The 12,881-nt window shown below is 42.4% G+C and overlaps 1 protein-coding gene across 2 annotated transcripts in view; it reads left to right on the forward strand.

Annotated features, from left to right (window-relative positions):
• LOC111267846 (blastula protease 10) overlaps positions 1-12,881 on the forward strand; it is a 75,177-nt gene that overhangs the window by 45,494 nt on the left and 16,802 nt on the right. The window contains exons 7-9 of one of the 2 annotated variants that reach the window (XM_086971463.1): positions 2,192-2,338; positions 6,963-7,048; positions 10,022-10,185. In XM_086971463.1, the coding sequence (XP_086827589.1) occupies positions 2,192-2,338; positions 6,963-7,048; positions 10,022-10,168 (380 nt within the window). In that variant the 3' untranslated portion in view covers positions 10,169-10,185. Of the gene's footprint in view, positions 1-2,191; positions 2,339-6,962; positions 7,049-10,021; positions 10,186-12,881 lie in introns of those variants that run through there. The other variant, XM_022846400.2, reaches the window with a different exon arrangement.

Below are 12,881 nucleotides of genomic sequence, written 5' to 3' on the forward strand. Positions count from 1 at the left end.
ATACCTTCCCTGTAGCGCCTTCGTGCTTATGTGATGCCGTTTGACGCACGCTCTGTGTGTCATTGTATGTGGATCGGTTCGCGTGCTATTTGTGTATGAATACACGGTCTCGAAAAGGCATCGGAAAGCAAAAATGGAAGGGGGGGTACCCACAACCACAGATGCATTCTGATGACTGCGAAACGTACATTTCACAGTTTCGCCTACTCTTGCTATTTCACACAATTCAGCTCTGGCCGAAATAATTCGTCTAGTCATATTCTATTCATAGACGACATAAATTGTTGGCCGATGCCGTTATTTATGAATTATGAGTCTAGCTGCTCGCACAGGTTTCTATCGTGTTCGGAGAAGGTCACAGCGTTAACACCTTGGTGCGCTGACTGGCAAAGGCGCCAAGTATAATGAGGGTGCGTGCTACCCGCTTCGTTCTTTTGACTCAGATATACTTATCGGAACTTACTGGCGTCAAAATATACAGATGCAACGTATACTTACCACCAGAAGTATTTTCTGAACGCTAAAGTAGGGGTACGTGACTCAAATGAAAAAAACCGTTCCCTTGTGGCTCATTCCTAAATCTGTAGTTTAACGAAAAAAGGGGTGGTTCAACGAAATTCTTACGTGTGCTAAAAAAGTGGCTTCTGGCGGTCATGTTTGTTCGATATAAGTGCTACTCAACTCAATTTTAATTTCTACGAAGAATTTAAGCTACTTACTAATCATTTTCAAAGCATTCCTTCTTTAACCGATCGAGATTGGAAGGCGTAATCTTGCTAAGCTATCGTTGTTTCAACGGTACCGACTTTGAGCGGACACCAGGCCAAAACGACTAAAAAAGCACTAAAGAAAAGAATACTAACTTTTGGAACTTACCTGCATTACCCGATTAGTAATCGAACTTCAAAGAGGACTTTTAGGGAAAGTATGTATTCTCGAGTTCTTCAAACACAGTCCCTACTATGAATTTGTTAGTTTGCAATACGGCACCTTCCTCGAATTTTTAAAAACCCGCGCGAGAGATCTGGCAAGAACGTATGTCGTAGACTTTGGATAGAAAAAGTAAACTTTCTAATTATGGTGGGGTTTATCCAGCGCTAAGATATTGGACGATAGCTGCTCTTCATTAAAATTTCTCGAACGACGTATTAGTGTTCGGTGTAACAGGGCCTACAACTTGACCCTTAACGCGCTTAAAAACACCTTCATAAATACAACAATCTACCAAGTACGGTGTTTTATTGAAAAAATAGAGCGCTACGCACAACGAAACGTTGCACTTGTTGTTATGCATTTTTGTTATACAATGTTGTTATACATTACAGCTGCGACGTAATTTTACGTCCGATTACGTGAGTTAATTAAGCTAATTATGCCCGATTCTGTATGAGAGAATCGCGACAAGCTTGAAAACATGCTACACACATTGGTCCAGCAAAAATAGTTACTGTTTTAAATATGTTCGCTGTCAGTAGTACATCTAACGCATGGGAAGTTCCGTCTAGATGATTGGGTATTCTGGCAAAGTTGCCCGCAGACAAACTGCGATCATAAGAAGCAGGTGTATTTTGGACTAGATTAACGTGCTTATTTACTGGCTACGATGTAGACAAGTAGATGGGAAAAAAAAAAATTAACGAGATTCATTGAAACTGCAGTGCGCTTCGAACACTGCAGCGCAGTACAGCCTCTTAATACTTATAATATATTTATTAGTTGTTCAAGTTAGATTAGAACTTACGACCTATTAAATAATGCACTGCTTATTATTTATTTATTACTGCCTTATTGTTGCTATCAACTGTACGTTTCGGATATAACCAAATTGGCTCTATCTGAAAATAGAACGATTCCTTTTATGTTTAGTAGGATTCATTATCAGCTTTTTCTCTCTTGTTTACGTAGACACGCTCACAGACGTATTCGTTCGTTTCTACCATTATGTGCTACACAGACAATTGTTATGACACCGAAGATAGATGAAAGACATCACTAAGGACGCACTGCTTTCCAGCTACGTGCTGTCATCCCAGCGGCGTATCACTGTTCCGCCGTATGACAAAGTGCCTTTTTTAATACGACTATTAGAATATGGATATTACGCTAGACTGAACAGCAAACAAGTGTCAAAGTAGGGCATCGACTGGGTGTCTGATCTCTATTAAATTGAATTTTTTTTTATGTATTACAGAAGGATGCACAAATAAGAATAGTATTCAGTGCCAAAATGGCGGTTTTATATTCGCGCGTCATGGAGAGCTTACGGAATGCAACTGTATTTGTCCGCCGAATACAGCGGGTGATTTATGCGAAACTATCATACGCCCTTCCTATTATGGTAAGTTATTTAGTAACGATACTATGATATAACGATACTACAGTCAGTTTGTTATCTATGGTAACGCTTAAATCCTGAACATACTTTGGCCTTTAGTAGTATTAAATACATTTGATAGGTTCAACCTTTAGAACAAATGACTGTTGGGAGTCAATTAAAGAATACCGATAACAGTAAATCTTGATTTTCTAGACAAGAGCACAAATTTACCATTTCCTTTTACCTCTTCTAATTCTGTTGTTCTTTTATAAACGAGTCCATGGAAATGTCAATGGTGATATGTGCCCGTGATTCAAATGTATTCCAACGTATATATTCCATGAACTCTCTTCTCAGTCCGTTTAAGTAGTAATCGATGACATTGGATTTTGTGCTAAACAAGCGAAACAACCTCGTGAAGAAAGCCACGTCCTTATCCTATCTAGTTCACTATGATGTATGCATGTCTATCATTCATTTGCTTTAGGGATATTGTTGTACGTGCGCCACGGAACCTAGCTTATCTAGAAGAGGCACAACAACCTCGCGCATATTGCAGGCTATCTCGATCACCGACTTCTATAAAATGAATAAATCTGTAAAATAATGTTATATTCATGAGCCCAATGTCCACGAGCAGCAGTAGATATGAAAGTTAAACAGCACTTAAAAATAGTCACTAGTTAAAAACGTTTTCTAGAGCGAGAATCGGCCTAATGGGGAGTGGGAGTACTGGGATAGAGTTCTGTCGCGCTAATTTCATCAACGAAAAACTGTCAGCCAGACCCGCGTTTGGCCCTTGTCGTTGTCTCAATTAACGTCGTTCGTTGTGTACCCCATCACTCAGTCCTGTCTGTCACGCTGGAAAGTCTACGGAGTTCGCTTGCATAAAAGCGTTTGTCTTCTTTATTCATTCTATACGTTGTTGCTGTCGTCGATTATCTGAGCATGTTGTTGGCAGCGTTGTTTACGCTGTTCGTCAGAGCTGCAAGTCCTTCAAATTGCACCAGCCGTTTAATCTTTGTGTATGCGGCGACGGCTACGCCATCCACTAATGATTGTTCCGAGCCCAAAATACGATAAAGCGCAAACGGAAAAAGTTGGATAAGATACAAAGGAGACAACGAAGAAAGGCGGTCGATTTCAACAGGAACAGTGTTTTTCGGGAACTTCCCTCGTTGTCTATACGGCAGCCAGCTTCGTAATGCACCTTCTGCGCCTTCTAACACCATCACATTCGCTTTGTTTGATTTACTCTACACAAACCTGGCCGCCAGATGTCCTCTAGCGACGCTTGCGCCGCTGAGTCCAAGCGCTGTATATGGCCAGCTAGCCTATTTTATACACTGAAAAGTCCCCACAGCGCCCCACTATGTCCACTACTCGGCGGCACTCTTTACAGGCTGTCCTAGTTCACCTACACAGCCGTGTTCCATCTTTACATTGTTGACATTTTATTGTTCCGCCTTGCACTACCTTCTTCACTGTACACCTTCCTTTGAAAGCATCCCATGCACTTAACCCAAAAGCCCTTCCGAGCCCCTCGCCTATTCCTCCTCAAAGCCACCGATCTGTACGTACTAGCTTAACATCTCGATCGTCGATGGGTCACAGGGTTGACTTTAGCTGCTCGAGAGCACAAAAAACGGCCATTAAGCAGCTGCCACGACGGTCGTCATAGCGATAATCAAACTTGAAGCCGGAGACTACAAGTACATTGTGGTGGTACCGGCCAACGGGCGGTCGTTCAGCTATGGACGTTGGCTATTTTGCGTGAATTGCTTGTTGTTGTATCTCTTCGAACCACTTTTTTAAATAATTCTTGTAAATAGAAAGCTTCCTAAAATACAGGGTAAGAACTCGATATCTAATGCTTGCAAGAGATGAAATTCCAGTCAGTCAAATAAGTCATGTTTCGCGCTATCCACTACTTACTGGCTCGTTACTTACACAAAAGAAGTTAGCGTTGTCATGTCAAAACGAAGCTGGTTGACAAAATATCGGTCAGGCGACAGTGAGACGTCGTGAGGAGCGTGTTTGGTAAATTGTTTGTCCTCTCTCCGCTTCATACGGTAAGTTGATGACCTTGAAAAACTTGATGTATAGGAGAAAGCTCAGTTCTTGATGCTGCCACATGGTGACATGGCGAGATCAGTTGAGCTGCCAAAAATCTCTGCTTTATGATGGCTGGTAATTGCAGTCTACAGTTTTAGCGTAATTTTTTGTCCCATTATTACGACGTGGCGCCGTCTATACAGATAAACATGGAACCTGACGTAAACGTTTCGATGTTAATCTCGCCAGTTGTGTAGATTACAACGTAACACACAGGTATCAAAAACAATACCCCCAGGGCGCCTGCTACACACGAACGTAAGGCTGAAATTTGTGTCGATACAGTTGATAACGTTACTATTTTACAGAATTTTACAGAAATACTACAGACTTTTTTTTTCGATTGGCCTCTTTGTTATCACTAGCCGAGCTTCGTTGAAATATCGAACCATATCATCAGTGAAACGGCTCTTTACTGCGAGTATCTAATTCTCATTAATAATGAATAAGATAAAAAAACATTGTCAGATAAGAGAAATGTATTTAATTAGACGAATTCAAATAAATGCATAGACATACTGAACGCTTAGAGCCCAAAAAAAGTTTGTTATTTAGTTTAACGGGCTTTTGTATGCGCACTCTTGTCACCCTGATCTTTTTAAGCATCCTTATCCCCCCTTTATCTGGCCTAGCATTTTATAGGGGAGTCGAAGGCCCTGCTAAGAAACCAAGATGCTCTGCCTGGCAATATTCCCTCCAGCGATGGCCAGTGACGCCATAAACAACTTGAGCCTGAAAGCGAGGGCTTTCGTTCGAGGGTCTCGTTAGCGTTCATTGCTCTGAAAATGGTGGTCCTGATGGTCCTGGTATCCTGCAGATGAAGTCAACAGGCCGCATTCATTCTCTAATTCCCAGAATTGAACTACGTCCCCAACAGAAACCGGTACGGCATGCGGGAGCGCCTAGTAAGCAACGGCGCTTGTCACGAACGATCCGGCTTTGGCATAGGAATTATGTAGACGGTTTTAATTTGATATGTGTCAAGCGATTTGTCTTTAAGGCTTTGGTCTGCAACCAACGACAACGCTTGTTTGTCGTTACCCAAAGAGTCACCTCACGACGCTAATTCGAACTAGCAGGTCGATGGCTCTGTATTGTAACAAAAATTACCGGTTTCTGAGAGAAGAAAATAACCTTTTCTTACACAAGTATAATTCGAAGTCAATTTATTGGTAACATAGCTTTAATTCCGTCTAGGTTGTAGGTTCACATAGAAGCAATCACTGATGCTTTAAGACCGAGCCAATCCTCTTGATTCCGTGGTTCGGCCTTTTCAGGTGGCCATCTCTTCTCTACTCAGCTCCCGTACGCTAAAGAATGCTGTCAGTAAAATGTGCTACACTGACATTGCTCACAACGCAGTCAATCAACACTAAGGGATGCATTGCTTGCTCTTCTCCTGGTCGAAAAAAGCCCATAGATTCTGCGCTTTTCTGTACTAGAAACACTTTTTCTTCCCATCGGTAGAAGCCAGTAATTGACACAGTAAGCATGCTACTATACGCAGCGGGCTACGTAAATGTAGACCTAGATCGCTAAGCTGACGGATCCTTATACACACTTATAATCAAGCTAGGTTCCTCTTCCTTCGGCCGGAATCTGTAGTGAACGAGGGAGCAGACTCCTACAACAGATCTCTTCGTTCTTGTGCGGTACTTGCTGCTGGTACTGGATCTGTCGTTTTCTGCCGTCAGCCTTTATCCCTCTGCTGCTACTCTACTTTCAGCACGTTTGCCTGGAACTTGCATACAGAACGGGCCAGGCTGACCTACGACACAATAAGAAGAACAATGTCCTGTTTTTGAGACCGGTGTCGCTATTGCGAAACGTTACGCAAAGTCCTCAACGAGGCAGATAATTATCCACACACATATATATATATATATATATATATTATAATATATATATATCTACATCGCTCTCCAAACTTTTTCCTCGCATCTGCGATCAGGCGTATTTTGAATCACTCATCGCAACAAAGACGACGGTTCCCGTAATCGGTGCAGCTACACAGATGGGCTGTTATTGTTAAATAGAATTGCAAACCCAGGACTTCCAGTGTACTTTCCTTCTGACATAGTACACCTTTCCCTGTGCCATGCATCTATATCCTACGAGAGCCGTGAAAGAGCCTCCTAATGTCTTAATTACTCAGCTCATTTCGGCCAGCTACCGGCCTGGCGACTTCTATTCAATCCAATCCGTAGAATCGTTAACAATAGCCCGACCTTCCGATGCGGGAATTTGACCTTGTTTTTCAGCTACAACTACACTACACAGGTAACCATATGCACGTAGTGGCAGGTACTACAATATCAGGACGGGGAAGGAGGAAAGGGGAGAGGGGGGCGGGTACAACTTATATTTTTGGTATTGCGGACAGGAGCTGAGGTATAATTAGCTAGGCGATCCAAGAGTACACCGATGGATCGAAGCACACTCGAGGGCCTACAGTTGATATCGTTGTTGCGTGGAAATATTGTTACTATGGTAAGGAACCCTTCTAAGCGCCTCGAGTATTCCATTCCAGAGCCCGTGAAGTGCGGCGGAAACGTGACACAACCAACGAATATCGAAAGTAAAGCCGTAGATGCACCATGCATATTCTGGGTTCAGGTAAGACACGGCATTACATATACACATACCTGTATAGGACGCCCAAGGTAACGTCGTCCAAATTATATTTGCAGTAACAGTTGTTAAGGCTATAGTGCCGAATAGGCTTCCTGTAAGATCCTATTGGCACACCAATTTTAAACAGAGCCCCTTTTAGTGTTTCCTAACCCATTGCTAAATCGTGACAACTAGCAGCAAAACAAAGTTAATAGTTCTTTGTGGTTATTATTATTGTTATTACTATTAAGTTTATTCCTCTTTAGCATAACTTACTCTGTGACGTGTAGGTTACTAGATTCTGATGTTCCCCAAACTAGACAGAACAGACTAGTGTAACTGTTTAGGACTGAACTCATTTACTTGATCATATCTATTTTTACTGCTATAAATACATGTCAGATATCAGTATCTGTCTTGTTTATGCCACTTCTTGCGTAATAATATACTGTATAGTACGGTCCACTCAGACTATATCTCTTGATCCCACGATATAGTTCGTCCGATGGGATTAGAGTGTAAAAGTGAAATTGTTTTTCAGTGCGCATTTATAAACCTATTTTATCGTGTGTCAAGCCATATTTAGAGCTGGTAAAATAGAAGGCAAAAATGCTCTTCGGTTGGTGGCAAGGTTTCCTAACTACTACTCGCTATGAAAGACTAAGCAGATGTAAACACATTTCTTTAAGATCTTTTCATTGTGTATCTGAGGTTGTGTGAATAAACAGGGTAACAATCGGTGTGATTACGTAAGTTTAAGAACATGCAGGGTTTAGATTGGCGTAGGCAGGCAAAAGTGTCGGGGCAGTAAACGCTTCTCTTAAACGTTGGCTGAGAATAGGACGATTGTAAAAACACTCTTTTTTTTTTTTTGACGTTTTGTCGTGAACAACTCTATATTAGGGGTCGACGGAGCTTTCACTTTCTAACCTAACAATTCTTCAGCGGTGAGCTATGTCCACACTGATCGGATTAGCCTTCATTGATTCAAAACTTCCAAGCGGGCCGGCCACTGTTATACGATCAACCTGCTATCAACATTTCCATTCAGAATTCATTATTTTCATCACTTTTTTTCTGCGTTGAAACACAAAATCAAATTCAGCAGCATCGCTAACGTAAGCAGTTAAGTTTATTCGAGATAAACAGGATGTCCCAAAAAAAAAACGTATATGGAGATATACTTCGTTTGTAGTTAATAAAATCTACCAAGGACGAGTGCTTCCTTCTGCAGCAGGTGGTCCACTCTTGTCAAAACGTTGCCGATTACAGGGGGTTATTGATTACGAAACTTCAAATTTCGTCGGTTTTCCAGTGTAAAATGAATGTCGGTTTTCCGGTGTAAAATGAATGTTGAAAGTAGTTCTAGATGAGCTCCGGAAAATGAGCAGAGTATTCTACATACGACATCTTCATCGTGTTCGTAGAAACGCTTCATCAAGATACGCTCTCACATCGCGATGGTAGTGTGCAAGTAATCCGTTCTGTTGGAGCCGAAATTCGCCATTTGTACCAAAGTCCTCTCGAATGCGCGGCAAAGGGATATCTTCTGTGAAGACGTAGGACCACTCTGTATCCTGTCAAAAAAATTGTCAGGTTCATTAGGCATCCACATTTTTGAGGTAACCTACGTATAGCCAGTTCCGCTGCTTCTATCGGTGCCGGTTGTCATAGCCTATTTCGCGGAAACTCCTGATGGAAAATAACAATTTAGATGCGTCCTGCAGAGGCGTAGGGGCTGGGGCTGGAATCTACGTGGAATAAAATTAATAACGTGAAAATGGGCAAATACTCGGAAAATTCGGTTAATGGGTGTGAAAGGTCCTGGAAGAACGGCGACAAGTCCGCTAAAGATTTTCGTTTCGAAATTTGTGTTCAAGTCAAGATATGATTATGACCAGTCATGAGACAAGAATCACGAGTCTACGTGAATAGTGCCGTATCGAACGTATTATACGTAGATGAATTAAGTCGTGAGGGATGCTCCTGGATTTTACTTGGTGCATTTAGTATGCATAACAAATCGTATTGCTTAGATCCGAGTTCAACCATAAAACTATTTAATTTGAAGAAAATACCAAAATGTCGATTCTTTTGAGAGCGAACGAATAATATTTGCGTCGGTAAGCCTTTTCGTTATCGCTTCAATTCGAGAAGCCATGAGCTGTCGTACACCCCTGCGTACAGAAGAGGCGGGATAGCCGACTAGGTTTCGTTCGGCACACAAGAATTAGTCCTATCCGAAGCGTCTGCTTTTTCGAGTTTCTCTAAAATTCTACTTTTCTCGAATTCACCTCAGCGGTGCGCGAGTTCTGGGCTGGGGTCGCACTATTACCGCTATATCCTGCAAGTGGTGATGGCGACGATGATGATGATAATGATCCTACTGAGACCATTCTGGGGCTGGTGGCGCTGGTAATAACGCACACCCGTGGTAATCAACTCTCTAGCGCGTCATCACCACGCGTACACTTTCTAATTTTGCAAACTCTGCTCGCTGGTCCGACTTGCTTGTAGAGAACGCGCTGTCGCGAGTGTCGAATACCGTCCCATTCGATAATTTCGTTGTTGCGCATCGCTAACTCCGCAGATTTACGTTCTAGGCACCCTTTTCGCCAGGTAGGCCTCTTTGTATTGCTGAAGCTAGAAGCCAGCGAGTCAAATTAGCCTTTGTGGACTGCAGGTATATGATATACTCACGATGGCACGATGCATAATGTGTTCTGAGATCATGATAGCTGGCATTGCGTGGCTCAGTGGCGGGCATCGGCTCGTCTGGGTCGAGCTCGTTTGTAGTATGCACCAAAAGAGGAGAAACTGATAACAGTAAAGGTGTACGCTGGTTCGAGCAACGAGCAAGCGAGAGCAAGAACGTTTGTCAGACATAGGATAAGGGCTTCGTGGCCGTCGCACTGGAAATAGAATGAGGAAAGGGGGCAGTGGCTACCTATCTTCGAGCGATCTTAATTATTTCAGTCAATCGTTTGTGACAACATGTCAGAGAGAAGTGCGCATCAGCCAAATCCAATGCGTCTCGCCGCATGTGGAGCTGCTTTCGTTCGTTCGATTCGGGTTCTGATCTGCGTGGCTGAAATTAAGCTGGGGATCGCTGACTGGAAATGACAGATTGAAAAACGGGACAGGAAACGTAAAGTTGGCCTCTCGTATTCGCCAATTCGAGATATAGGTATGCATAGTGCAGCGTAAGAGAATTTAGTCAAGCGAAAACGAAATAAATACGTTTTACAATTTTTTTTTTTTTTTCAATAAGGGCACGTTTTTTCATTGACGCGTTCATTCAAAACCAATACCGTTATATAATCTGTTTACGCCGGAAGAAGCGCTATTATCGGTTACGGCAAGCCCGCAGTGAACACACGGCTGCAAAAGAAACAGACGCGCGTTCCAGCACCATACAACAGAAAGCTGACGACAAGCAAAAAATAGTGCGAGCCCTATGGTCAAACGTGAAGTATTTTTCTATTGCTCATTTCTTATTCGATGAGTTCATTAGCGAAGGATTTCTCGTGGTTGGCGCTACGAAATTATGGCTTGGTCACAAAAAGCTGCCAGGCGTTTGGCATACACCATGAAAATTAAACAGATACCCTTGAAGCCACTGAAAGCTCGGGACTAGCTCGATGTCGTAGACATCGGCGGATTGTTTTCGATTTTCTAACTGGAACACTGTTATTATCAACGTACAAATCGCTGGTCTTTCATAATCCGAAGGATAAGCCTATCGTCGGGGAGACCAAATTTTCGATCCGCGTTCACATGCTGAGTGGGGTGTTTACCGGAGGACATTTTATGCTATCGAAATGCAACGCTATCTACAAAAAAGTTATCTCTGTGTCAGGTGCAAAACATTGTTCGATAGATGAGGTGTCTAAAATAAGACATGACTATACATCTTACGGGAAAATAGTGCACTGACTCACGCCAGCGGAATTAGTGCAGATTTGGCTGCTTGAGAATTTGGAACGATTTTGAAATAAACATGTATGAGCACGGGAAAACCCTAACTTGAAGCCGTTTGATCACTTCGAATGAAGGGTTATTGAGCGAAAATTCAACGGGTCTTTACATGAAAGCGTTCACTCGAACTGTCAACGAAGCGTTTGCACAGTCGCAGAGGGACTCTTTGAAACGAATCTGTGAAAGATTCTCGTTTCACAAAGTTCTGAGCTAAAGCTGTCGTTGAAGCAAATAAGGATTATAACAAATCAACATGACGGCTAGAGCTGACACTTTTACCAGCTGCATACAATTTACTTAAGGTATGTTGCTGTCTATGTATAGTTATTAAGAATAAATCAGCGGACAACTTAAGCCTAACTAGCATAAATTGTATGGCAAAAGGACAAAATTATAAAAAATGACGGTGAAACGTTTTTTGATGGTTCGAATTTAAAACCGCAATTAAGCGTTGTCGATAATTTCGAGGTTAGGAATCGACTCGCATGTTGTCGATCGCTGGACGGACTTTGTCTGAATGGGTCGGGTACTACGTATTACCCCCAGACGTTAGAGGATAAGTATCTATTGTCTCTTGTGGGATTGATTGTAATAGAAGAAAAAAAAACGATCACATTTGCATAAAAAAAAACTGATTAAGTAAGCTATTCTGCACATTGTGTCTGGGAAACTGAACGAAAATAGCATCTTTTACACAAAATAACACATATGTAAGAGTTCTAAAGGTGATACACACGTATGCCTATTCGTTATTTTTTGCAAATGTTCTTACCTATACAATATATTGCTATATATATCGCTTTATTGCTGAAATCGAACCTTAACACCTTAGTCACTCCGTACTTATATAAAAAACAACCTAGCCCATGTACAACAGCAGGATTTGAAATCCAGCCTGGTGTTGGTAGTAGTCTATATGTGGCTACTACCTACAGTAATTACGCTCAAATCATTCAAGGGCAATATACTTTATGTACACCTCATTAATTATCTCCATACCATTCCAGTACAAACGATTATCTAATCGTATAACGGTAAGACGGGTTTTCAGGCGTAGTTGGCGCGACGGCGTGAGGCCGGTTGGTATTAGGGTGTCTGCTAACAGACATACGACCTGGAATTGGCGTGGACCGATTCTGTTTGCCATTCGATCCCAGATAGAAATTTATACTTATTTGTTTAATGTCGTTGGTGTCGTCGTCAAGACAACACTGTTAGGCGCTGTCGAGACAATTCCTAGCACAGGTCCAAGCAAGCAAGAGTCACCCTGACATTGGACGGATGAAAAATACGCACGAGAAGCAGAAAGGGGCCTTGTCGATGTATGTACTGGGCAACAGCGTCGTGCAAAGGTAACAAAATATTAATGCACTATCAAGTATAGTCGTAGTAGCCGGTATTTTCAAAATATTGAACTTCACTGATATCGAAGGCATGAAGGGTTTTAAATATTTTTTCAGGAGTTTTCGGTGGCCATTATGCATGTACACATCGCGCTCAAGTAAGCGTTAGTGTAACACCTAACATCTGCAACTATGGCTAACTCCGTACCGCTGGCTAGGGCGCATGTGGGATCCGAAGAGCTGTCCATTCGCTACTCCTACGCTCTCTGCGTTTTTTCTACCTACCATGCAACTGTTGATACGTTTTCCCAATCGTATTTCTGCCCTAGCTTGCGGCCCTAGCGCGGACCGCCGGGTACATTGACGCAATCTGTCTATTAAGGCGAGATGCGACACAAGCGGCTGCCTTCTGTCACTTGTGCAATCGGTACACGGACGTCCTTGAACACTCGCTGGCCGTTAGCGGCTTGCCGTTGAGAGGACACGGTCGGCTAGCTCGTTTGTTTGCTTTTGGT

This window comes from Varroa jacobsoni, unplaced genomic scaffold, assembly GCF_002532875.2.
Source record: "Varroa jacobsoni isolate VJ856 unplaced genomic scaffold, vjacob_1.0 scaffold_1229, whole genome shotgun sequence".
NCBI lineage: Eukaryota > Metazoa > Arthropoda > Arachnida > Mesostigmata > Varroidae > Varroa > Varroa jacobsoni.